The 27,497-nt window shown below is 43.1% G+C and overlaps 1 protein-coding gene across 1 annotated transcript in view; it reads left to right on the top strand.

The window, feature by feature from the left end:
• Positions 1–27,497, top strand: part of UNC5D (unc-5 netrin receptor D) — a 622,629-nt gene that overhangs the window by 547,233 nt on the left and 47,899 nt on the right. Inside the window, exons 10-11 of the mRNA XM_052661338.1 lie at positions 4,312–4,689; positions 10,759–10,843. Of these exons, the coding sequence (XP_052517298.1) occupies positions 4,312–4,689; positions 10,759–10,843 (463 nt within the window). The remainder of the gene's footprint in view (positions 1–4,311; positions 4,690–10,758; positions 10,844–27,497) is intronic.

Below are 27,497 nucleotides of genomic sequence, written 5' to 3' on the forward strand. Positions count from 1 at the left end.
CTGCTCCAGAATTGTCTTCACGCCTTAGGATGCCAGGTTTGATGGAGGAGTCTGTCTGAGTTCTTGGCTGCCATGAGGACCAACGGGTCTCAATTTACTATTTTTGTTTAGTCACTCAATCATGTCTGTTTTGCCACCCTGCAGACTGTACCCCACCCGGCTCCTCTGTCCATGAGATTTCCCAGGCCAGAATACAGGAGTGGGTTAACATTTCCTTCTCTAGGGGATCTTTCCAACCCAGGGATTGAACCTGAGTCTCCTGCACTGCAGGCAAATGCTTTACCACTGAGTCACCAGGGAAGCTGCTCAGTTTACCATTACCCACATTTCAGATATGGCGTGTCCATCTTTGATATGTAGTCAGACTCTCAGGTCACCCAGCTTTCTATTTTAACCAGCCTGCTTTGGGAATGTATGTTTAGTTAACTAAAATATTGATTATTCAAAGCTACGAACCAATGACTCTATCAGGCATATTTATTACACTATTTATTAGATGGAGTTGTTTTATTCAGTGGAGTTATTTCTGTTTTAAATAAGTAAAAGGATTTTAGAGGATGTATGATGGGCTAGTTAACCAGAGGAAAAATGAAATTCTCAGCCTAAATGACTCTCTGCCTTTGCCCCCTTGAAGCAGTCTTCTGTTGTAGGGGAAGGAAATTTCATCGTGTCAAACAATAGCAGCATTTCATTTTTAAAACAGAAGAGTCGTTTGATTGTCTTCTACCAACTAACTCTGTTCCTGATTGGGAGTTGGACGTGAGACATAAATGGCTTTTATTTTAGAAAAAATGGAACTGTCTTATTTCCATAGATGAAGTTTTCTACTTTGACCCTTGTGGTCAATATTGTCACTTCCATTTCTGTTTATTGCTTAAAGTACTTGTCCTACAGTACAGGACAAGAAATCTTACTGCTTGGCAGTGATGGAGTAGGGACAGGATGGTGCAGTGGAAACCGAAGCAGGCTAGAACGGGGAGATGGTGGGAGATACAAGCAACTTGACTGCTTACCACTCATTTCTGACACCTTGTGGCTCAGATGGTAAAGAATCTACCTTCTGTGGGGGGGACCCAGCTTCGATCCCTGGATTGGGAAGATCCCCTGGAGAAGGGCATAGCAACCCACTCCAGTATTCTTGGCTGGGGAATCTCATGGACAGAGGAGCCTGGGGGGGCTACAGTGAATGGGATCCCAAGAGTCAGATATGACTGAGCAACTAACACTTTCACGTTCTGGCACCTTGGCTTCTGGTCTAAGTCTGGTTGATCTCAGATAAAAACATGTCACTTCAATGACCTAAGCTTATGGGACTTAGTACATGTGACTTATTTTGGCTGTGCTGGGTCGTCACTGCAGCGTGCGGACTTTTCTTCTAGTTGTGGCAAGTGGGGGCTATTCTCAAGTTGCGGTGCCCAAGCTTCTCACTGCGGTGGCTTCTCCTGTGGCAGAGCATGGGCTCTAGGGTCTTCCAGCTTCAGTAACTGCAGCGCCCGGGCTCTAGAGCACAGACAATAGTTACGGCGCACAGGCCTAATTGTTCTAAAACGTGGGATTTTCCCAGACCAGGGATCAGACTGGTGTCTCCTGCATTGGCAGGCAGATTCTCTACCACTGAGCCACCAGGGAAGTTCCAGTATATATGATTTAATTAGAAGTACATCCGATGAACTGGTGGCTCAGACGGTAAAGCATCTCCCTGCAGTGCAGGAGACCCAGTTTCGATCCCTGGGTTGGGAAGATCCCCTGGAGAAGGAAATGGCAACCCTCTCCAGTACTCTTGCCTGGAAAATTCCATGGACTAAGGAGACTGGTAGGCTACAATCCATGGTGTCGCAAATAGTCAGACACGACTGAGTGGCTTCACTTCACTTCACCCAATGAACTAGTCTTGCAACTGTGTAAGAAACTAAAACTATATCTCCATCAAATCATAAGATATCGCTGTCTGAGACCTTACCAGTTAAAAACAGAATACACAGTAGTATGGGTGGCAGCTTTGTGGGTAAATTCAGAGGCTCTGAAGTCAGATTTGAATCCAAAATTGCTGTAAAACCTAGTAAATCAATTATTCTGTCTGTCTCAATTTTTACAGCTGTAAAATGGACATACTAACATCTATCTCGGGGGGCCTTGTGAGGGTGAAACCACCTGGAATAACATGGCTTATAATACCTTGGTTTAAGTAAGGTACTCAGTCAATGTAGCAAGCATCCTTCTAGAAGCTGGCTGTCTCCTCATACCTTGACAGAGAACACCAGTGAGTTCTGCAGAGCAGCAGGCGGTGGGTGGGAGGGGCGGTTCCCTGATCTGAACATCTGGGGAAGGCTGACTTGGATAAGCTGAGACATCTCATTACCATGAGGCATCTCAGAATGTAGGAATCTTATACTGTGAATCTCTCAGAGAGTATGTAGCCTTTCCAAATTTATTTCTACCATTTTCTTTGACCAAGAACTCACAAAACTAGTGATACCAACAGAAGCCCCTTATCCAAATTCTGCTCTCCCCTGTATTCACGGTGAGGCTCTGCCTTACATGGATGCTCTTGTCTTCATGACATCCCTTCTTGAGCAAATATGATTGGAGAGCCAGCAGGGTGAACAGTGAGACTTAATAGAATGTCATACATAGAGTAGACCAGGGCCTTGAAAAGGACATCCAAAGAGAAACTTGCGGTCACTGGGGGATTATCTTCAGTCAGACTTAAACCAAGTTGGCCACCAACTTTATATGTGTATATGTGTTTGTGTGTGTATTTTTCACGTAAATACACATATGCAAACATACACATATGTGTGTGTATAGTGATAGGCAATTGAGACTTAAGTCTAACTCTAAGAAATGTTTTTGCTTCTTGACTTGACAATAAGATAGCAGGGTCTTCTAACAGTACCCAGAAATTAAACGCTGGAAGGTGAGGGCTTGAGAGAAAACAGCCCTGAGACCAAGAGAGATGCTTTTTCAGGTACCAGTGGAAACCCCTGCTCCAAATTTTTCAGATGTGAGATGGTTCTTCCACCCTGCTTCTTGCTTCATAACCCAGAGTAAGGCTGGTATCTGTAGAGTTCAGTGCAGTTCTGTTATAAAGCTCAGCTCCTTATAATATAAAAAGATCCTCAAACATGGAAAAATGCCTCATCAAGGTGCTTTTACATCTATAAGGTATTTCATCGCATTTTGAACCTGCCTCTCTGTGATTTGGGATTCTTAGAGCGTCAGAACAAAGAGGTGAGAAAAGTCAGGGTTATAGATTTCCTGCTGGTGTTGTTACAAATTATGAAAATGGAAAAACAATAGAAGCTAATAGGATATGGTCTGAAATTGCAACATTTTCCAAAATATCACATGCGGAACATTTTTGTCAGGCCCCAAAGGAAAATGGTTTAATGTGTTTTGGGTTTCAATTTGAGATGTCACATTGATGGACTGATATGGGCAGGAAGTTTGGAACTGAGGGTTATTTTGTTATTTACTAATAAATGAGATTACTTCATCACAAGAAAATATCACAGCATTTCTTTTTAATATTTGGGCATAGAAAAAAAAAATGGTTATGTCCCAGCCGATGAGAAAGTCCAATTTCTCATGTTTTTCTAAGGATTGTTTTTCTCCATTTGTTTTGAGTCAGAAAGAAGCCATTCTCAGCTGCTCCCCTTGTGGAAGCTGGGATCCTCTGTGCCTCTCAGAGTGATATTCGTGTTATTAGAATGAATTGGCTGCTCAGACATGGAGCGGCTCGTGAAGCCCCCTGACCCTTTTGCTCTGAGGACACAACATTTTCTCCCCCAGAAACTGCCCAGAATTGCACAGGAGATGTGTTGGCACCCACGCCACCTCGGTTATAAACAGCACCACCTCGTCACCATGCTGTGTCATCTCTTTGCCATTTAAACTGAACAGATGTTATTTTTGCTCCAAACTGGATTGCAAAACATCTTTCTTTCCTATTTTTTTAGAAGCTCCTCTTTGCCAGTTAAACTAATCCTGTAAACAATCATACCTGAGTAAGTTGCCTGGTAGAGTGCCAGAAATACTTGTTTTGAAAAGATAGCACATAAAGAACTCGAGAAAAGGATGAGTTAGATCGGCAGCATTCAGGAAATTGACTGCAAAAGCCAGAGCTCCTGCTTCCGAGGCTCTGGACACTACTGATCAGCCTGTTAGAGATACCTAAGATGCCCAGGGTGGGTCTGAGGGGTTAGCCGTGACCTGGGCAGCTGGGGAGCATGTGCTGCGTAGTTTGTAGAAGCAGATGTGAACTATGATGCTTTTCAGCTTCTGAGTGACAGATCTATCTTCTCTGCCCAGGTAACTCCCTGCTCTTGAACCCCTCCATGCAGCCAGACCTCACAGTGAGCCGAACGTACAGTGGGCCCATCTGTCTCCAGGACCCCCTGGACAAAGAGCTCATGACGGAGTCCTCACTCTTTAACCCTTTGTCGGACATCAAAGTCAAAGTGCAGAGCTCTTTCATGGTCTCCCTGGGAGTGTCCGAGCGAGCCGAGTACCACGGCAAGAATCATTCCGGGACTTTCCCCCACGGAAACAACCGCAGCTTCACGACAGTGCATGCCAGAAATAAGACGCCCTACATCCAGAACCTGTCATCACTCCCTACACGGACCGAGCTGAGGACCACGGGTGTCTTTGGCCATTTGGGAGGACGCTTAGTAATGCCAAATACAGGTGGGTGGTAAGTGTGCGTTTGTGTATCTTCTAGCGTTTGTTTGAACATATTATATTTACATGATGATGTCCCGTAAGGTCCATTTTTAAGATGTTGACTCTTCCAGTGTCAGAGTGAACACCACCATAGCTCCGGAAGTTGGCTTGATTTACACAGCAAACCAGAAGCAGCGCTGACATTACACTTTGCCATCTGCATCTCAGCATGGACCATACACTCCATCAGATGCCCTGTTAGGGCCGACAGCCATGCTGGCTCAGAAGGTCCGGGCGGTCCCTAGAGTTTAAGCCCCTTGAAATATGTTTCCTAGAACATGATCAGGAAGCACTGAAAACATTCTTTCATCTGACTGCCAAATACCGTGTTTATAGTGAAGCATGGTTTACAAACAAGTTGATAGATGAGTGAAATGACCCTCAAACTTCCTCAGTAACTGACCTAATGAATACAGTCAGCGTCCATCACCCTTGCTATCATGTTGCTTTATGAAGAGCAGTGATGAGGGTTCCTTTGGGGTTGCTCTTTTGAATTCAAGCTCGGATCCTTGGCTATGTAGTTCTCAAGAGTGCTTAGAGTATTTTCCTTTTGGTTGGAAGACTTTCGTGTTGTTTTGACGTGTACAGCCCAGATAACTTTGAGTCTACCTATGCATTAGTCTTCAGAGTTGCCATCTAAGATGTGGGATGGAGGAAGAGAGCAATGCCCAACACCACCCACCCCACCCCATCCCCCCGCCCAGTATCTGAGCAACAGGATTTAGGGAGTGCTCTAAATCGTCATTGTGGCTGAGAGCAAAGGGAAAAGACCAGATCTGCCATCGTTGTTAAAGATCTGGATAGCACTGAGCTGGGACCAGCAGGGTCTTAGCAGATTTCTCTGTAGGGTAGAACAAACCCATCTAAAATATTAAGCATTTTATCTTGTACAGTGAATGCTGTAGTTGGACTAGTCAGATGCTACTGCCTGACCTTCTAAATAGATTAGTGACTTGTGCCTGCCGTTTGTTCCAAGTTGATGATTGGTTTTCCTATATCCTTTGCTTCATTAAAAACTTAATTTCAGGGAAATGGCCTTCCAATGCAGACCCAATAATGATGTTGAATTCTAAATTTCCAGCGCTCTAAATCTTCCCCGATGAGTAGGACGTGGTAAGAATCATTTTTTACGTATGTATGATGCCCTCCTCCTGGTGAGATATGATGGATAGGAGGTCCACGTGTAGGGAGCAGGTGGCCGTATTTACCAGGTACCCTTCTTGTTGTTTACTTCGTGGTGGCTCAGACATTGAGGAGTCTGCCTGCAATGTGGGAGACCCGGGTTCTATCCCTGGATTGGGAAGATCCCCTGGAGAAGGAAATGGTTACCCACGCCATTATTAGTGCCTGGAAAAATCCCATGGATGGAGGAGACTGGCAGGCTACAGTCCATGGGGTCGCGAAGAGTCGCACATGACTGAGCGGCTTCACTTCTTGTTTAGTTGCCGAGTCATGTCCGACTCTTTCGTGACACCTTAGAGAAAGAATCTAATTGGAAACGTGGAATCTAGAAAAGGAAAAGATGCAGAACCTGCCCTTTTGAAGAGAAGAGTATGTACATACATCAAAATTATGAATTTGTGTGTTGAGTTTCTGTACTTTGATTTCCACTTTCTTACCTAGTGGTTGGCACTTAGGTGGCTCTCAATAGTTACTGGTTGAATAGATTGGTCCCATCCTCATCTGTGTGTGTGTAGGAAGGGAGTACCAGGATCCATCCATTTATCACCTATATTTGTTTAATATTCATCATAGAACGTGAAATGAAATCATGATGACAGGCTTTTGCCTTGCTTCCCTTCCGACTTGAGAAGCATTTAGGTTGACAACCCAAAGTTCCCGTAGTGTTATCTATGATTCCCAAACAACTCTGTGAAGGCGTTTTCAGAGCTCTGCACGAGAAGCCCTAGACCAGACTGAAGCTGTTCACTGGGAATGAATTTGAGAAAAAATAAGTGCAGGGAATTGAAACATATGCTCTGTTATTTGCAGAACGTAAATGTAAAATATGCCCTGGGGAGCTAAAGTATAAAGAAGAGAGGCTGAGAAATTAAATTGTTCTCATGCTATCCATCCCAAATTATTGTGGGGTGCCTGGCAGTGGTTTGTGAGAAAGGTTGGCTGCAGTCCACACACTCTAAAAATCATTTATTATGCAAAATAGGAACCAAAAAACTCAGATGGTTCTGTTGTCCTATCAAAAGGCTCTCAGGATAGGTGGAGTTTGGGGGAGAGTATATCCTTTAATCAGAAATAACTTGTGAATGACTTGTTGAAAATGGATACATCTTTAGGGGACCGCAAGTGTGAAGAGTTCCTACAGACCCATCATTCTTCATAAACTATACCTTGCCACCAGCACCATCAGCTCCCATGACCTTTGCCTCTGGTGTTCGAGTATCTTCAGTTTCCACATACACTTTAGATAATTAAGTGAGGGAGGGAAGTACGTTTAAAGGATCATCATACAACTTCTGATTGAAGGAAAGACGGGATCGTTTAAAGCTCCAGTGATCCTACACATTCAGGTTGAATTTCGGTGTATTATGAATAATATTTCAATCTAGACACAAGGAATTAAGCTGACTTGAAAGGAATGCAATATGATCTACTCTGCAAACAGCCCTTTCTCAAAAGTCCACACACATATTTATTCTGATTCGATTTGGGAGCTGGCTGTCAGGCCCTGATAATCTGCAGAAAACTGCATGTCTTAAAACCTGGCTGTTTTTTTGTTTTTTCCTTTCCTTTTTACTGAAAGTTTTCAGTCCTATTCATTCATTCATATATTCATGATTTATTTTCGGAGACCTTACTCTCTGCCAGGCATTAGGCCACATGTTACAGATGTAATAAACCATTAGTGCTTTTTTTTTTTTAAACACACTGGATGATTTTATTTGAAAATTTAGAAAAGACAAACTAATCAACATGTCAGAAAGCAAATAAATGATCGTCTGGGTTGGTGATCAACCTGACTACCAAAGGGTGCAAGGGGGCTTTTTGTGATAGTGGAAATGTTCTATCTTGATTGTGATGGTAATGTGAGTGTATACACTTGCCCCAAAACTCGTTAATTTGTATAACTTAAGTGTGTGAATTATACCTCAATCAGGGAATAGAGAAAAATGTGAAATGGGAGCACAGCAGAGCTCTTTTGGGTTAATTGCTCAGATGGCATTATTTCTTGATGGTGACACTGTGCTCTATCTCTAAATAAGGTCTAAATATCTCTTATCGTAGTCTAAAACAGGCAACAGAGAGAAAGTGTGATGTCAAACTAGCAATACAGAATGTCTAGGGTTGTGTATTCGGTTTGACGTTGGCACACACTGAATATCACATGTATAATTTCTGCTCCCCAGCAGGGAAGGATGTAATGGAGCCCACTTCATTTGGCAGCCACATTTAAGGAAGGATGGGCAATTAAAGGAGAGGGCTGATCAGAGGCCACTGAGTATGGCAATTACTGTTCTCCTACTGTTGACATTAGGGTCTGGAATATAAATAGATACCCTAGCTGAAAAGCTGTGAGCAAGATTTAAATGGGCCTCATTTTTAGTGAAAGATACTGATGATACCTAGCATGTTACTGAATAATTTCCATCAATGTGAACCACACAACTTGTTTTGCCACGAGTCTTCCATTCCTCGATTCTACAGCAGTGAACAGGAACACAGAAGGATATCAGTAAAGTCTGCCATCTCTAGATGTAATTTTAGCAGCAGCAGCCTGAAAGCTTCCTGTGTAATTACATTAGCTCTAATGAAAGGAGAAAAGGTGAGTGCTGCATTATTCAGAGGATACCCTGAGATTTTACTTCGTCAAGATGTTAACTGTGTCTCTATTTCATTTCGTTTTATAAGCAAGAAGCTACATTAAAGAGACTCTCTGCCCTCTCTAGACTCTTCCCTTTTGGCCAAAGTGAAATAGTAACTTCCTAGCATTCAGGAGAAAAGAGAGGAATTTCCCAGTGTGGTATGAGGTGCCTTCCTGTGCCCACCCAACCTTCGTTACATGATGTTACTGAAGTAAGGCTCCTGAGTTTTCTTTCAATTTGACATTGATAGGAATATGGCTAAGTTACCTTTAATCTTTTCTAGCATCTGTTTGGAAATACGGAGCCAAATAGTAGCTACATACCATCTGAAGTTCCTAAGCTTATCCACAAGTTTTCCCTCCTTCAGTTCTCTTGACAAAACACACTCCTCCATCAGTCACCTCCCTAAACTGACTTTAAGATGCACCCTTTAGAAGACAGCTACACACCAGGCTCTAGCAAAAATGTTAAATGTCTCACTTATCATCCTAAATACCTTTTCAGGAAATGAGTGGATAGAAACAAAGCAGAGAAATACCTTTTAAATTTTAGAGCCTACTGATACACGAAGAATTGATGCTGTTGAACTGTGATGTTGGAGAAGACTCGAGAGTCCCTTGGGCTGCAAGGAGATCCAACCAGTCCATCCTAAAGGAGACCAGTCCTGGGTGTTCATAAGAAGGACTGATGCTGAGGCTGAAATTCCAATACTTTGGCCACCTGATATGAAGAGCTGACTCATTGGAAAAGACCCTGATGCTGGGAGGGATTAGGTGCAGGAGGAGAAGGGGATGACAGAGGATGAGATGGCTGGATGGCATCACCGACTCGATGCACATGAGTTTGGGTGAACTCCGGAAGTTGGTGATGGACAGGGAGGCCTGGCATGATGCAGTTCATGGGGTCGCAAAGAGTTGGACACGACTGAGTGAACTGAACTGAAACACTGAAGTTCTTAGTCTCAGATACATATGATAGTGAAGGGTGTCAGGATACCTAATCTTATAAGAGACTTTTTACAATGCCAGGAAGACTTTAATTTTGGAAATTTCTATTTATTGATGTATAGTTGACTTACAGTGTTCGTGTTCTGCTGAACAGCAAAGTGATTGCATCGTGTGTGTAGATATATGTATACACACACACACATTCTTTTTCATTATGGCTTAGCCCAGCATATTGAATGTAGTTCCCTGTTCTATATAGTACGACCTTGTTATTTATCCATTCCATATATAATAGGTTGCATTTGTTAATCCCAAATCATCCTTCTCTGCCTCATTCCCCCTTAGCAACCACAAGTTTGTTCTCTGTGTCTGTAAGTCTGTTTTTTGCCATGTATTAGTTTCCACATTGGAGAAGGCAATGGCGCCCCACTCCAGTACTCTTGCCTGGAAAATCCCATGGACAGAGGAGCCTGGTGGGCTGCAGTCCTTGGGGTCGCTAAGAATCGGACATGACTGAGCGACTTCACTTTCACTTTTCACTTTCATGCTTTGGAGAAGGAAATGGCAGTCCACTCCAGTGTTCTTGCCTGGAGAATCCCAGGGGCGGGGGAGCCTGGTGGGCTGCCGTCTATGGGGTCACACAGAGTCAGACACAACTGAAGTGACTTAGCAGCAGCAGCTTCCACATATAAGTGATATCATATGTTTCTCTTTCTCTCACTTTTCTTGGTCATCTCTAGGTCTATACATATTGCTGCAAATGCCACTATTTCATTTTTTATGGCTGAGTAATATTCCAGTGTGTATACACACACACCCACATCTTCTTTATCCGTTCATCTATTGATGGGCACTTGTTGTTTCCATATCTTGGCTGTTGTAAATAGTGCTGCTGAGAACACAGGAATGCAGGTATCTTTTTGAATTATAATTTTCTCTGGACATGTGCCCAGGAGTGAGATTGCTAGATTTTATGATAACTCTCTTTTTAGTTTTCTGAAGCACCTCCATACTATTGTCCATAATAGCTGTACCGATTTACATTAGGATGACTTTAAGTAAAAATCTGAGTATACACTTGAATGATATACCCTTTTATATGTCACTGAAGGAAACAATATCTTGTTATTATTTTGTACTTTGTGAAACTCCTATAAATTGCTGTGAGGTGGTCCATCTTTGAGAGCATCTGTAAGTTATTCAGCTGAGGTGCTTCTGGATAACTGGAGAATCTACAAATAACTTCTTGGCTTTTTCTGTTTCAGGGGTGAGTTTACTGATACCACACGGTGCCATCCCAGAGGAGAATTCCTGGGAAATTTACATGTCTATCAACCAAGGTGAACCCAGGTAAGAGACAGAGAAGAATGGCACATTAAGAAGATCTTAACTATGAAAATGGAACTTCTGCAGAAAATATGAAGTTATTAAGATAATGTGACATAGAGGTATGTGGGTGGGAGTGTAAGCTCCTTGGACTGTAAAGAGGAAAAAAGCAATTGCAAACCTGTTGGCTTTCTGTTTGTAGACTGCTAACCCAAGTCACCGACATCTAGATAGCAGACACCAAAATCAGTGTATCAGTAGCTGTGCTGCGCCAAGTCACTTGAGTCGTGTCCAACTCTTTCGTGTCCCCATGAACTGCAGTCCATCAGGCTCCTCTGTCCATGGGATTCTCCAGGCAAGAATACTGGAGTGGGTTGCTATTCCCTCCTCCCAGGGGATCTTCCCGACCCAGGGATCTAACCTATGTCTCTAAGGTCTCCTGCACTGGCAGGCAGGTTCTTTACCAATAGCACCACTATCAGTAGGGTCTCTCCACAAAGAGTCACTGTCTCACAGAACCCTCCTCTCAAAAGAAAAAACATATCCTCCTGGGGGTACTCTTTGGTTTTACACATTATGAAAAATGCAGAGAATAACTGCCTGTGACCTTTTAGCATCAGCAGAACACCTGCCCTATAGCCGAGAGACAATTTCTTAAGCAATTTTTCTCAAAGAAAAAATAGTCTACACTTTAGTAGCTTTCAGATCTGACAAATTTCAGCAGCATTAAATTCAGTTACATGAACAAATACAAATCTTGCCTCATACGTTTTTAATGAAAGTAGCTGCTTATTTTCCTAGTGCAACTATGGTGTTTGCAGAAATGTTGCCTCCTCCACATGAGATAAACCAAACTCCTCTTTAGAAAGCAATTTCTCTTATCAGCTAGATCTATATACCTCTGGCATTTTCAGTCATAACATCTTGGTTAGTTTAGAATAGATTTTGTTGTTAGCAAAAAAAAAAAAAAAAAAAAAATACACACATGAAAGAAAAACAGAGAAACAGATGGTTTGAACAGACTTTGATAGCTATCTCCGTAATAGGATTTGTTAGTATCCAGTGGTTTTCACTTTGTGCTCTATGGGATTTGAGAAAAATGGAAGAAAAGGCTCTGCTAGTTGGCTCTTGGGGAGGAATTGCTGGTAAGCCATGCTATGCTGGGCTTTTGTATTACCTGCTCAGTTCTGTAGACTGATGTCCTTTAGTTGGGCACCTGAAAACATTCCAGTGTTGAAGTATCTGCACTTGGCAAAAGGGAAACCAAGAAGCAGAAGTTTTATTCAAAAATCTCAACTAAGCAGACCTAAGAACTATTCTCTGGAATAGTCGCCTTGTTTTTGGATGGATTTATTGAAGCAACTCTACCTGTTCAAAACTGAGGTCATGGTCAGTTACACATAAGCTACTAAATGCATCATCCTTCAAAAATCAGGTTTGAGGTGGAATCCAGGCAACCTTGCCTGAAAATCCTGGCCTCTTGCAACCCCTCCTCCACTCTGCATCCTGTTCCCTTTGTGGTAATGAGTCCACAGAGCCTGTGTTCAGCTCTTTCTTCGCAAACCCATCCCTACTTTCTTCTACCACATAATATGAGAACCAGCCCAGGAGTCTTTCACAAATTCAAAGGCACCTAATGCACAACTCACCTCAATCCTCACCTCTTAGACCCTTCTTCTTAGGAGGGCAGTGCTAGATTGTGTTCAAAGACATCAAACATGCAAGGAATTAAATAAAAAGGCTCCAAAATAGGAGAACTAGCTCTTGGGACATCCTGAAGTGGAAAAAATACATAAAAATTTGCCAGAGCCCAGAGGCTTTGAAAGACGAATTTGGCCTCCTGGGATCACACCCTGCTAAGCTTTGCAAGTTTCAGGTTTATCAGTTTGGTTTATCCACCTGTAGCTAAGATGTAAGTTCATTGATGCCTTTCAGGAAGATGGACAGAAATAGAAACAACGTCCGAAACTTCCCATCTATGAGGTGAGCGTGTAACAGAGGATGGGGTAAAATTATAGGAAGCATACATTTCCATTTGCCAAAACCTTCCCGGCTGTCCCTGCCTCTCAAGGAAATGACTGGTCATTAAACTGCAGCCCACTTACCTTCCTTGGCTCTTCTCACTCCTTTTTAAGGAGCTACATACTGAAAAAAAAAAAAAAAAAAAAAATCACTGAAAATAGTAAATGCCTTTTACTCTTTTTTTAAAGCTCAGGTACATTTTTTCCATCCTTGCTAGGGGGCTACTCAGATCTGAGTTCTGCTTTTAATCCTGTGATTAATCAGGAGACCGCTGATGTACCTATTTAGTCTTTTCTCTGTAAGATCACTTGAAAACCCGTTTTCATCTTATGGCATCTCTCATTCTGAACTCGAGCTCAGATTGAGACCCATTTCCGCTAAGTTCTTAAAGCTGGAACACCACTGCTCTGACTTTTAGCTCAGAGGTGTGAGCGTTGGATTTTTCTGACTGCCCGTCACTCCATACACAGCGAATTACAGTGGGATCTTCCCAACACCATCTTGATTCTGTGTTTAAAGGCTGTTCCCTTCTCCTATTGATGAGACATTTCTGTTACTCTTTCCTGAGTTATATCCCTGGTGTAGAAGAGTGATGACTTAGTGGAACTGTAACGGATAGCACAGATGCAAATTCTTTAGCAGATGCCCAGGGATATAGCTGTGCGGAGTGAACCACAGACTCACAACAAAACCCTATATTCAAATAGGCTCAGATAGATACACTTAACATTTTGGTAAGTTTCAAGTAAGGTGGTTCTTTGTCTGAAATGTATGTGCTCTGTCTCTTAGAACATCCTACTTGCATACCTGGGAAATTTCCAAGAGAAGATTGTATTGAATTAGCCAAAAATTTCACTCAGATGTTCCAGAAAATCCAAACAATTTTTCCGACCAACCCAATACTTTCTGTTAGGTAGAATGATGTCACTTTCCCTCCTCAGTGTCCCTGCTTTGTCTATACTCTCAGACTTGAACCACCATCCTAATGAAGCTTTTCTAACCTGTTCTATCAGTCTGGACCTTTGGTTGGTCATAATGCTGCAGAAATAAACTCTGCTGACTTTGCGCGCATATAGGTACACATTAAATAGTTTGCTAGCAGGAGACCTTGCATCCTCGGAAAAGTAATTACTCACCTCTGTCTCAGTATAACTTGCAAGGTGTTCTTACATGCGTTTAAGTCATTTAATCTCCCCAGTAACAAAAAAGAGAGGGTTTTGTACAGATTTTGTGATGAGAAAAAAGATCTAAAAAATGAAGTTTCCTAGAAAGGAAGCTGCTTCGCAAGGATGTATTACTTACCAGCTGAGCTGGGATTTGACTTCAGGATATCTGACTCCAATTCCATGGCTCATGGACTAAAGGATGCCACCTCTCCTTGACATCAGAGAGTTTAACAGCTTTCTGATCCTGCGTTACAAGGCTTAGCCCCTGGAATTGCTCTGTAAGAGAAGCAGACAGGATCAAGTTGAACATTCCTTAGACATCTACGGTGGTAAATTGCTGCTGTTATATTATAGCTGAGGGAAGAAAGGCTGGAAACAGGTGTACATCAGTGCTGAAACTTAGCAGACATGATGTTCAGAGATTTTTGAGCTCAGTGGCTAAGAGTGTGAGCTCAGGCATCTGAGCCCTGGGTTCAGACACACTACTTTTATTCATGAGACCACGGGTAAGTTAATGAAACTCTTTGACTGTGGGTATGGAGTGCGTACTTCACCTATTAGGGATATTTATAGGATTGTATGATATATACAGTGATACTACAATCTTAAAGATGATAAAATAAATCCTAATTATACATTGTATTTGATAAAGTATTTTACCTATTAATACTTTAGATAGGTATATGTCCTTTAATCTTCTCATCCATCCTGTATGGTAAACAATAATTATTCTTCTAATTTTGTAGATTTGAAAATTAAGACCAAGAAAACATAGTACATTTGCCTCAGGTGGCAGTGGGACTGGGCACCAAAAGTTTTTGAGTATTAATGTATTTTTAGACTGTGTCCCACTTTAAGGCATATTATTCTAGAGTCTGGTAAGACATGTTTTACGAGACACGGGGCTTATTCCTAACGATGGAAATGAAACATACAGAAGAAACATACATACATGAAACATACAGAGAGGGGTCCAGATTTGGGGAAGACAATGGTAACGTGACAATTCAATGTGGAATTGTGGTGCAATAGAGAATTTCACAGAGAGCAGTGGGAAAATGGAGGAGACCTTAAGTCTATTCTACGGATGGATTTACAGAGAGGGTAGAAGGGAAGGTGGATAAAAGATCAGTAGAACTTAGCCAGACAAAGAACAGTATAAAAATTATAAAACCCAGTGATTTCTAGCTCCAAGGTATACATTTTCCATTATTTCTATACAGTAGAAAGTAGGGAGGAGGGTGGTTAAGAGTAAATAAATCCAGGCTTTATTATTAATATTCAGGTATAGTGGCTTTACAGTGTTACTTTCTGTTGTATGACGAAATGAAGCATTCATATGTATACAACTTCTGGGACCTCCCTCCATCCCCCGTCCCACCCCTCTAGGTCATCCGAGGGCACCAAGCTGAGCTCCCCGACCCCAGCTATTTTATGCAGAGTCGTGTAGCTCTGTCAGGCCTAATCTCCCAGCTCATTCCACACCTCTTCCCCTCCCACCAGGCTCCATGCATCCCTTCTCTATGTCTCTCTTCCTACCCTGCAAATAGTTCACCATTCTTTCTAAATCCCACATGTATGTGTACATATATGATACTTGTCTTTCTGTGTCTGACTGACTTCACTCTGTATAGCAGTCTCGAGGTCCATCCAACATCTCTATAGATGACCCAGTTGGGTTGCTTTTCATGGCTGAGTAATAGTCTGTTAGGTACCTCATCTTCTTTATCCATTTCTCTTTCGGTGGATATCTAGGTTGCTTCCAAATCCTAGCCCTGGTAAATCATGCTGAAATGAACACTGGGGTGCATGTCTTTGTGAATTATGGTTTTCTCAGGGTATATGCTGGAGAAGGAAATGACAACCCGCTCCAGTATTCTTGCCTGGAGAATCCCCTGGACAGAAGAGTCTGGAAGGCTGTAGTCAATGGGGTCACAAGAATGGACATGACTTAGTGACTAAACCACCACCACAAGGTATATGTCCAGTAGTGGGATTGCTGGGTCATATGGTAGTTCCATTGTTTTCTAAGGAACCGCCATACTGTTCAGGTGTACGGCCAAGTCAGTCAGTTTTTTTTTTTTTTTTCCAGATTCTTTTCTATTATAGGTTACAAGGTATTGAATATAATTCCATGTGCTATATAATAAATCCTTGTCATTTATCTATTAATCCCAAGTTCCTAATTAATCTCTCCCCCTGACTTTCCCTTTTGGTAACCATAAGTTTGTTTTCTATGTCTGTGAGTCTGTTTCACAGATCATTTGCATTATTTTAGATTGCACATATAAGTAATATAATATTTTTATCTGACTTAACTTCCCTTGCTCAGTCTCTTATGGAGTCACTGTTCCTTTCTCCTGGGTCCTGGTGCACACAAGGTTTTGTTTGTGCCCTCCAAGAGTCTGTTTTTCCAGACTTTCCTGTGGAAGTTCTGTAATCAAATCCCTGCTGCTGCTGCTGCTGCTGCTGCTAAGTCACTTCAGTTATGTCCGACTCTGTGCGACCCCATAGACAGCAGCCCACCAGGCTCCCCCATCCCTGGGATTCTCCAGGCAAGAACACTGGAGTGGGTTGCCATGTCCTTCTCCATTGCATGAAAGTAAAAAGTGAAAGGGAAGTCGCTCAGTCGTGTCCGACTTCACGACCCCATGGACTGCAGCCTACCAGGCTCCTCCATCCATGGGATTTTCCAGGCAAGAGTACTGGAGCGGGTTGCTGTTGCCTTCTCCGATAATCAAATCCCACTGGCCTTCAAAGTCAAATTCCCTGGGGGTTCTCAGTCCCTTTGCTGGATCCTCAGGTGGGGAAATCTGTTGTGGGCCCTAGAACTTTTGCAACAGTGTGAGAACTTCTTTGGTCTAATCCTCCTCCAGTTTTGTGGGTTGTCTGCTCTGTGGCTATAGTGGAGCTAATGGTGATGTCCTCCAAGAGGACTTAAACCACACGCTGCACCTCCCAGGACTGCTGCAGCCAGAGCCCCCATGGCAGACTCTGAAACACTCGCAGGCAAGTCTGGCTCAGTCTCTTTTGGGGTCACTGCTCCTTTCCCTGGGTCCTGGTGCGCACAAGGTTTTGCTTGCACCCTTCAGGCATTTCTGGTGGACATGAGATTTGATTTTAAACACGACTGCACCTCTCCTACCATCTTGTTGGGGCTTCTCCTTTCCCTTTGGACTTGGGATATCTCTTTTTGGTGGGATCCAACATTCTCCTTTTGATGGTTGTTCAGCAGCTAGTTGCAGTTTTGGTCTTCTCACAGGAGAAGATGAGCGCACATCCTACTCTGTCATCTTCCCTTAGTATGATCATCTCTAGGTCCATCCATGTTACAGACGGTAAGATTTCATTCCTTTTTGTGGCTGAGTAATATTCCGTTGAGTCTTCCCTGGTGGCTCAGATGGTAAAGCATCTGCCCGCAATGCGGGAGACCTGGGTTCGATCCCTGGGTCGGGAAGATCTCCTGGAGAAAGAAATGGCAACCCACTCCAGTACTCTTGCCTGGAGAGTATATGTGCCACATACTGTCTCTCCGTCTGTCTGTTGGTGGACACTTAAGTTGCTTCTGTGTCTTGGCTACTGTACATAGTGCTGCCAGGAACACTGGGGAGCAGGTATCAAATCTTGTCTCCCCCGCCCTGCTTTAAAGTCACTTTGATGCCAAAATATTGCCTTAAGCAGCTTCCTTCCAATTCTACCCCGGGCCTAGGCACAGACAGAAGGATTAGATTGTTTGCCCTGCTTCACTCACAAAATAGAGAGTGCTTCTGTGAGCTAGAGTAGCCTCACAGAAAGGCAATGGCATGAACTTGGATCTGCCGGAAGTATTTGCAGGTGAGAGGCCCTTGGGATTCTCCTAACACAAGGGTATTTAAGCGGCTAAGTCAATGCCGAACACAGCCACCTTTATCAAGTAGGCTGCTTTGGAGTGCAGGAAACCAGCAATGATCACTTTTAACAAGCTTGTCTCTTTTCCCAAACTTCTTTAATTCAAAAGAATTGGGGTCTTTTCTTTCTAACATTTTTTCAGGAGCTCTTTATTTTGGGGGGGGGGTGCATTTTTCATCTTCTCAAAGAAAGTTTTGATAACTTTTATTAAATAAGAGTGTTTAATAGAACTACCCTATGGCCCAGCAATCTCACTCCTAGGCATATATCCAGAGAAAACCATAATTCGAAAAGATACATGCCCCTTAATGTTCACTGCAGCACAACTTACAATAGCCAAGAGATGGAAGCAGCCTAGAGGTCCATCAGCAGAGAGGTTGATAAGAATAGTTGGTGCATGTATACAATGAAATGGAATATATACTCAGCTATTAAAAAAATGAAATAATGCCATTTACTGCAACATGGATGGACCCAAGATGATCATATTCAGTGAAGTCAGACCAATATATAAACCCACTTACATGTGGCATCAACAAAAAGGTACAAATGAACTTATTCATAAAACAGAAATAGAGTCAAAGATGTAGGAAACAAACTTATGGTTACTGGGGGCAAGGAGGGGAGGCTAAAGTGGGAGATTGGGATTGACACAGACACTACTGTATATAAAATAGATAACTGATAAGGACTTACTGTAGAACAAGCAGGGAACTCTACTCAGTACTTTATAATGACCTATAGGGGAAAAGAATCTCACAAATGGATGTAGTTTATGTGTAAATGATTCACTTTGCTGTACACCTGAAACTAATACAACATTGTAAATCAACTATACTCCAGTCAATTCTTTTTTAAAACATAAAAGGTTTTTAAATAAAAGTATTTTAGAAAATCCGTTATTTCAGAGCTTTCCCCACATATATACATAAAATGATGTAGCACAGTCATCTCATTACCCTGTCCCAGCTCGTATTTTGCACCCCTCCCCATCCCATAGGCTTCCCTGTGGCTCAGCTGGTAAAGAATCCACCTGCAGTGTGGAGATCTGGGTTGGGAAGATCCCCTGGAGAGGGGAAAGGCTACCCACTCCAGTATTCTGGCCTGGAGAATTCCAGGGACTGTGTAGTCTATGGGATCGCAGAGAGTTGGACACAACTGAGCAACTTTCACTTTCACTTTTTTCCCCGCCCCATGGTTGGCAAGTAGAGAAATGGACCAGAGCATTAGTATATGGAGCTTTCTTCTGAGAAGCAATAAAATAAAATCAAAGGCAAACATTCATTTCGTTTTTCCAATTACACTGTCATGTGGATATTCCGGACCAAATGCTTAGACTAGAGTTGGAAATGTAAATACTCTTCCTGAAGAATTTACAAAAGGATACATATTTGGAATCAGGGCTCAACCCAGATGGAATATTTTCTCTCAGATGGTATGGTCTTCCCACTGGTACCTCTTGGGGTGAGGATTAGGAAGGCAGATAATGATGGTATTAGGAAATATTAACTTTGGGTGGGGGATGCCTTGATAATGGTGCAATAGCTTTGATAGCAAAACATGAAATAAGACCAAATGTAAGACGGGGAAGAAAGTGGGTCTGGATGGAATAAAGCAGACAATTCCTTTTCTAGTAATAACTCACAATTCAGCACTGCAGTGTAGCTGCTTCTGCAGAATGGCTTCATGTAGCTTTTCTTCCAGAGTTGCCAGAACAACACACACAAAAACAAAATCATAAACAACGACTTGATGACATTGCAAGCCTAATAGAGGATACAAGCATTCAGAAATGTCCTTAGGCTGTTTGGGAGGACGTCATTTCTAGAAGACTAAAAAGAAAACACAGATATGTATGGCCATTTAACTTGTAAAAATGGTGCTAATGAAATGAATCTGTTTCTAGTAAACTACTCTTTATGTCAAAGCAGACATTTGAAGCCATTTTAAAACCACTCATCCAAGTAAAATATGAAACTGCCTACACTTTTCCTGGGGCATCTGATTTCACAGAAGCTAAGAAACCCCTATCATCAGACTATTGCAATTAGTGTAGTGGTCCCAGTCAGAACCTTACCTCTTGAGTGCAAGGTAAGAGCACCTGTCTTTGGCTCTACCCTAACACCAGGTGACTGGTTAGGACATTACTGCACGGAGAAGGTGTCAGTCACTCAGTCGTGTCTGACTCTCTGCAACCCCATGGACTGTAGCCCGCCAGGCCCCTCTGTCCATGGGGATTCTCCAGGCAAAATACTGGAGTGGGTTAAAATGCCTGTCTCCAGGGGATCTTCCCAATCCAGGGATCAAACCCAGATCTCCCACATTGCAGGTGGATTCTTTACCATCTGAGCCACAGGGAAGCCCTTGAACACTAGAACCTTCTGTTTCTGCAAATATCCATGAGTGTGTACACAGGTGTGTGCATGGGTGCTGAGCGGGGGGAGTGTGGAATTTTGAATCCGATCTAATATTATAGTTTTTAAATGAACAAAAATCAGCCCCCAAAACAATTTTAATAATTCAATTTCCTGAAAAGTTATAGAATTAAACTTAAATATCTTCAAGTTACCCTGCTACCATGGACAGTTCCATTGAGCACAACTGTCAGAATGACTGCTAGGAAAACCAGAACCACTTAATACCACAATAGATGAAACCCAGTAACTCAAATGAATGATATTTTGCTACATGTGATGACAGAGACACACAAATTTAACCAGGAGTGAAGGGATGAACCTTGTGTAAAGGCTCAGGGTAGGTGCCAGAGAGGAAGTGACAACTGACTTGAAAACTAAGTAAGAGGCATTCCAGGGAATAGAATGTGCAACGGCACAGGGGTATAAACAGCATCACTTATTTTGGAGCTAAGAAAATCAGAACAAAATAAGAAAAGTAGAGTGATAAGGAATGAGGCTGAGAAAATGAAGATTTGACCATGTACAGCATTGTTTGTTGACATGTAGCTGGTGGATAGGGATGGATGAGGCTTACTCACACTTGGCACGTATTATCTCTTGCTTCATCTCCATTGCCACTGCCCACATTCAAGTCTTTATTATTCCAGTATCCTTCTGAGTACAGTAAAAAGATGCCTCATTTTGCCCAGTGCAGATATTAATAGCCCTCCTTTTCACACTCAGAATCTCTCAATTTGGACAATAAATGATAGTCACTCTACTTTTGAGTGTCCCTGTCTCTAGTTGTGAACATTTGAAATCCTTTCTCTAATCCCCACATTGCTCCCAATGGGGAGTTTTGAGAGAGAGAGAGAGACTTGGGGAAGAGAACTCAGCAAGATCTGGCGTGTGTGCATGGGTTAATGTGGAGTGAGAGAGATGAAGGACTTGAAGATAATTCACAGAATTCTGGCTTGGGAACTGACGATTAATTAGAAGAGAGAGGTTTGCCAGCTGAAGTCACCTGAGAGTTTGTGATAACGGTTGCTCTGGGAGCGACTCTGGATTTTTTTCTGGAATAAATACAGCTCTTTCCCTTATAAGAAAAGAGGTAGGAAGAAAATTGATTACAGAATAAATAAAGAAAATACAAAAATTATATGTATATTCACACACACAGAAAAGGTAACTAATGAATTGAAATCCCATGTCACTTGTTTGGGCTTCCCTGGTGGCTCAGCAATAAAGAATCTGCTTGCAATGCAGAAAACACAGGAGAGGTGGGTTCGATCCCCGGGTCGGGAAGATCCCGTGGAGAAGGGAATGGCAACCCACTCCAGTATTCTTGCCTGGAGAATGCCATGGTCAGAGGAGTCTGACAGGCTGCAGTCTATGGGGTCACAGAGTCGAACATGACTGAAGTGACTTAGCATGCATGCCTGCACATCACTCATTTGGTTGGAGCATGGAACAACAATGCTACTCCCAGCAAAGTATTGCGATACCGGATGCAGACTGGGTCTGCGTGCCTCATGCACAGCGGAATCTTCTGCCTTCCTTTGTTTTCTTTCCTTTCTAGCTAGGTAAGAATCTGCCAACCCTGAAGTAAATGAACACTGTACATAACATGTCAGGGAAGTAGCACAGACTTAGGCATTAACACTGCATCAAAGGATCCAGAAGCCCTGCGTTCCAGTCCCCTTTGCCACATCCAGCCTGGGCAGCTTTGAGCTAGTCATTTTCTTTCTCTAAACCTCAATCTGTAAATTTTGTGTATTATTAACTGGATTCCAGGATTTGGATGAGGACAGTAGAGTGACTTTAAATATGACAAGTCCTGTGCAAATTACATGCTACATTTTGTCTATCCATTTTTTTTTAATTAAAAAGATGGAAAAGCACATGGAATTTGCTTGAGCTCTGTCTCAGTGATATTTCTGCTAAGTCGCTTCAGTCGTATCTGACTCTGTGCGACCCCATAGACGGCAGCCCACCAGGCTCCGCCGTCCCTGGGATTCTCCAGGCAATAATATTGGAGTGGGTTACCAGTTCCTTCTCCAATGCATGAAAGTAAAAGGTGAAAGTGAAGTCCTTCCCTTTTAACTGCTAATGCATTCCAAGACTCAGAGGAAAGTTCAGTTCAAGTGACATCAAACATAGTAAGTGTTCACTCTAAAATCAAGAGCCTTGTCTTAAAGAAGATTAGAGTTGCCATATGATCCACAGTCATACTCCTAGGCGTATGCCCAGGTGAAACTGTAATTCCATATGATACATTCACCCCTGTGTTCATAGCAGCACTACTTTCAATGGCCAGGACGTGGAAGCATCCTAAATGTCCAACAACAGAGATAGGGATAAACAAAATGTGGTACACACAAACAGTGGAATATTACTCAGTCATATAAGGTAACAAAATAATGCCATTAGCAGCAACATGGATGCAACTAGCAATTATACTAAGGGGAGTCAGACAGAAAGACAAATACCATATGGTATCACTTATATGTAGCATCAAAAATATGGCACAAATGTACCGATCTGCCAAACAAACAGACTCGTAGAAAACAGACTTGTGGTTGCCAAGGCAGAGGGGTGTAGAGAGGGGAAGGATTGGGAGTTTGGGAGTGGTAGATGCAAACTATGATATAGAGGATGGATAAACAACAAGGGCTTACTGTATAGCACAGGGAACTATAGTCAATCTTCTGGTATAAACTAATGGAAGAGAATCTAAAAAAATAAATGTTAAATAAAAATTAAAAAGCCTGTGATGAAAGACACCCTGCATCAATTCTCTCATCTGCCTCTGTTTCTGATAACACTCTGGCCTCTTGATTGATACTGTAAAGGTATACTCTGTGGGTCCAAACAAGGGGCTCTGGGTGGGCTGGCGTTTAGATGAGGAGATCAGTGTCCAGTCAAGCTGGGGCAGGTGGTTATGCCAACTTGAATAGGCTTTGTCCCTGTCCACTCTGCCAGGCTTTCCTTGCTGGAGAGTGATGGATATAAATGAATGACACTATTTGTTTACTGGTCAGTCATGGATTTGAATTTGGTTTGCTGCTTTGAGTTTTCAACATTTCTATTGGAATAATCACACTGATGGTATCTAGCTATCCCTTTGAGGAGATGTGGCGTTAATGAACTCTGTAACAGCCATAGGGACCCATTGAGGAGGGCAGGTGCTCCAAAATAACAGAGTTGCCACCTGTGCTCCGGAGAGGGGAGTAAATTGCTACCACTTGGGAAGCACAATTCCTCCAGGCTACAGGGCCATGTAGTGCCATAAAAGGGGCTCTTTATCAAATGGTACTTTAATGGCTTAGAAGGGTTAATGCACCTTGAGCTGAAGTCTTTTCTGCAGTGAAATCACAATGGTTTCTTCACAGAGTCATTTAGGTTAGAATATAATGCCATTAACCGCCAAAATGAGGTGGAGAAGAGAAAAATCGTGAAAGTGGGAAAGAAAAGGGGGGTTCTCACATTGTCATCTAATGATTGCTCTTTTTGGAAAAGAGAACTTCCCTGTACCATGCTCCTTGCCCATCCCCTCCACCTCACATCCTCTTGGTCCACACACAAACTGCATGCATGAAAATTGCCATCATTTTAATCAAAGTGCATTCGAAGCCCACAGGAGCTCACAATGTGAAGTGATTAGAGTGGTCCAGAGGAGTCTTTTAATTAAAGATACCATTGACAAGATAACAATGGTCTGTGAATGTGGTTAATAGGTCTGAATGGAAGGGGCACCTTAATTCAGTAAGAGGAAAGTCACCGGTTTGTGAGTTTGATTGTGCATTGTAAAGGAATAGCACATACTGTAATTATTTTTATTTGTATGTGCTGTCTCTTTTATTGCTCATGCTGGAAGTAGAAATAACCTATCCTATTAAGATATTTAATATATATCACACTTTCCATTTCACTTGGTTATAGCTTAATAAATATGCCAGGAGAAGATGCCAACCCACACTGGGGCTGCCCTCGTGCTTACTAAAGCAAGCCCTTTGAAAACCGGCATGATCAACCGCCTCCCTCCCTTGGTTACAGTCTTTAAGACAAACCATAACAACTTCCTAGGACCCCATAAAGTTAGAGGCAGATAGGGAGCTTCACTCTGCACGTGAATTTCAGCTGAAGCATGAAGATAACCCAAAGGTCAGCCGAACCCCTCAAAGATTGTGCAGTGTCCGGGAGACGACAGTGGGTCAGAAGGCAGCGGCAGAGGGGTCTTGAGGTCCTAAATTTAAAGTGGACAGACCATGAAAAGCCCAGTGGTAGACAGAAGAATGGCACCCCAAAGACATCCATACCGTCATCCTGGCACCTTACATGGCGAAGACCTGGCAGATGGGATGAAAGGTTAAGGACATTGAGAAAGAGACCATCTGGATTATGCAGGTCAGCCCACAGAAGGATCCTTCTAAGAGGAGACAGGAATGTCTATCAGATAATGAGATTTGAGGCTGTTACAGGTCTCACCGATGGAAGAAGGGGTTTCCACCCAATGAATCCCAGCGACCTCTAGAAGCTGGGAGAGGCCAGGAAACAGATTCTTCTTCAGAACCTCGAGCAGGAATACTGCCCCGCTGACACCTTCATTTTAGCTCCCTGGGACTTCTGTCTACATAACTGTAACATAAATGTATGTTCTTTTGATCCAGTAAGTCTATGAAGGGTTAGTGGCTCAGTCATGTCCCACTCTGCGACTCCAGGGACTGGAGTCCACCAGGCTCCTCTATCCATGGAATTCTCTAGGCGAGAATGCTGGAGTGGGTATCTATTCTCTTCTCCAGGGAATCTTTCTGACCCAGGGATAGAACCCGGGTCTCCTGCATTGCAAGCAAATTCTTTACCATCTGAGCCACCAGGGAAGGTAAGATCCAGTAAGCCTATGGAACAGCAATGATAGGAAACCAACACAAGCATCTGTTGTGGCCACACTACACTCCTCCAAGTGCCGTTTTCCTTTGTCCAGCGTCTGTGAATACCATCTTAGCAATTCCAACATTACACCTTCGAGGTTCCGGTTTTGGAGACCACGTCCCAGAGAACATGTCTCTTCTACTGCTGGTACCCCCATCCAACACCACAGGACTCCCACCACTAACAGGGGATTCCGATCCCAGCTCTGTCACAAGGAGGTGTGACTTCAGCCCTGTCCCTCCACCCCGTGCCACACCCTTCTGTCTCCTTAATGGCGCTGACCTGATCACTCCTGTGTCCCTGCCCTGCCCCCACCCAAATGAAGTGCTTCTTTGACACAGGATTCGGGTTCCTCCAGAGAAGGCTGTTTTCCCCATCCAGAAAGGCAATGAGTAAACAACTTAGCAGATAATAAAACCTGTGCCAGCACCGTACCACCTAGATCCACTCTTCTCCCCTCTCTCTGGTTCACTGTAAAGCACTCTCTCTAAGCCATCATTATTCCGCTTCTCCTAGTAAACAAAGCTAAACACCGACGCTGCATGAAAGATGAGGTTTAAATTGTGTCTAGGAGCTGGTGATTTACACATGATTTGTGATTCCTTTAGTATATTAATTGGTAAACACCCAATGAATGTGTGTGTAAACTAAAGCCGCCGAACATATGCAGACAGTTGAATCTCTCAGTGGGGTGTTGCTCACATTTCAGCAAAGTCAAATCCTCATTCCAGCCTGTGTGTAACTGCCCCCCCAACCCCAAATCCCACGTGCCAACTCCCCACCCATGATCCTATTTCAGATAATACCAAGTGGGTGACACTGATCTTTAAGCCTTTTAATAGTAAAGCCACATGCTTCCTTCCATCCTCTGTAAACGGTGCTGGTTGCTTGTTGTAATCCACTGTTCTAACTGCTCCTCTTCTGCCCCAACTAATGGTGTAGAATAGTGTGAAGAGCTGGTAACATTATTTCCAGTGACTGCTCATCAACACCCCAGCCGGGCAGCCTTCTGTATTAATACATGTACTATTTAGAGAAAGGCGATGTAGGAACTGACCCTGTGTATTTGCATTTTTCAACAGTAGTGGTGGTTGGTGGTGGTTTAGTCACTAAGTTGTGTCTGACTCTTGTGACCCCATGGACTATAGCCTGCCAGGCTCCTCTGTCCTTGGGATTCTCCAGGCAAGAATACTGGAGTGGGTTGCCATGCCCTTCTCCAGGGGATCTTCCCACTGCAATTGAACCCGGGTCTCCCGCACTGCAGGCAGACTCTTACCGTCTGAGCCACCAGGGAAGCCCACTGGAGCTAAGTCCCCCAGGAGACCTAGTCACACTGTTGGGGTTGCCTGATGTGCCATGCTGGCTTTCTAAAGGGCCTGTCTCTCTGGGAGATCCTGAGATGGTGTTTCCTACTGATCTCAAAGGTTTGGTCAGAGCTGTGTGGTGACACACGCATCAGACTCGAGTAAGACGAGAAATCATAAACCTCAAACCGTGGTTTTTATCCACAGCAACGTTAGCACTGTTGGTCAGTATGAGGATTTCAGGGAAAAGAGAAAAAGAAAATAACCGTTAAAATGCTGTATCATCTCAGGTGGAAAAGTGTAGGAGGCTGGAGCCAGCTAAGTATAGCTTTCATCTATTGGCTTTTTATGTCTGTTCCATTAAAATATGATTTAATTATGGATCGACCCAGGGTCTAGCATAGTAAAACTATCATTACCTTCCTATGCGCATTCCTGAGTGATGCTCTGGGGAAAGGTGATCAGAAACCTACATTCATCTGTAATGTAGACCATAGGAGGAAAGGAGAGAGTGAGGATTACCAAGCACAGCGTGGCAGACGACAACAGTCAAAACCGCGTCTTTAAAAATGGAGCTGAGTGTTTTGTTTGAAGAGTGGCACACTGCAAGCCTAGAATCGGGTCAAAAGATGTTGAGAACAAAAGCCAAATGTGTCCGGATGCAGCTCCAGACCTGCCATGGGCATGCCACCTTGCAGCTGACCTTCACCGTGACCTTCTGTTGACCTTCGTGGGCAGATGGTACTGCAGAATGTGAGTCCCCATGTGGCAAGGTCTGGACCACAACCTTGCCACCACCAAGTTCAGAACCACCATCACATTCTATGCAGTTGTCATCGACCCTAGTGATTTCATTGTAGGGATTTTGAACCTGAGCCCCTCTTCATTAGTATCTTTTTGTTTGTTTTGACAGAATTTCACATTTAAGGAAGAGCTGCAAGAATAGTACAGGTGACTCCTGAACATGGCT

The sequence above is a fragment of the Budorcas taxicolor genome, chromosome 24, assembly GCF_023091745.1.
Source record: "Budorcas taxicolor isolate Tak-1 chromosome 24, Takin1.1, whole genome shotgun sequence".
NCBI classification, from domain to species: Eukaryota; Metazoa; Chordata; class Mammalia; order Artiodactyla; family Bovidae; genus Budorcas; species Budorcas taxicolor.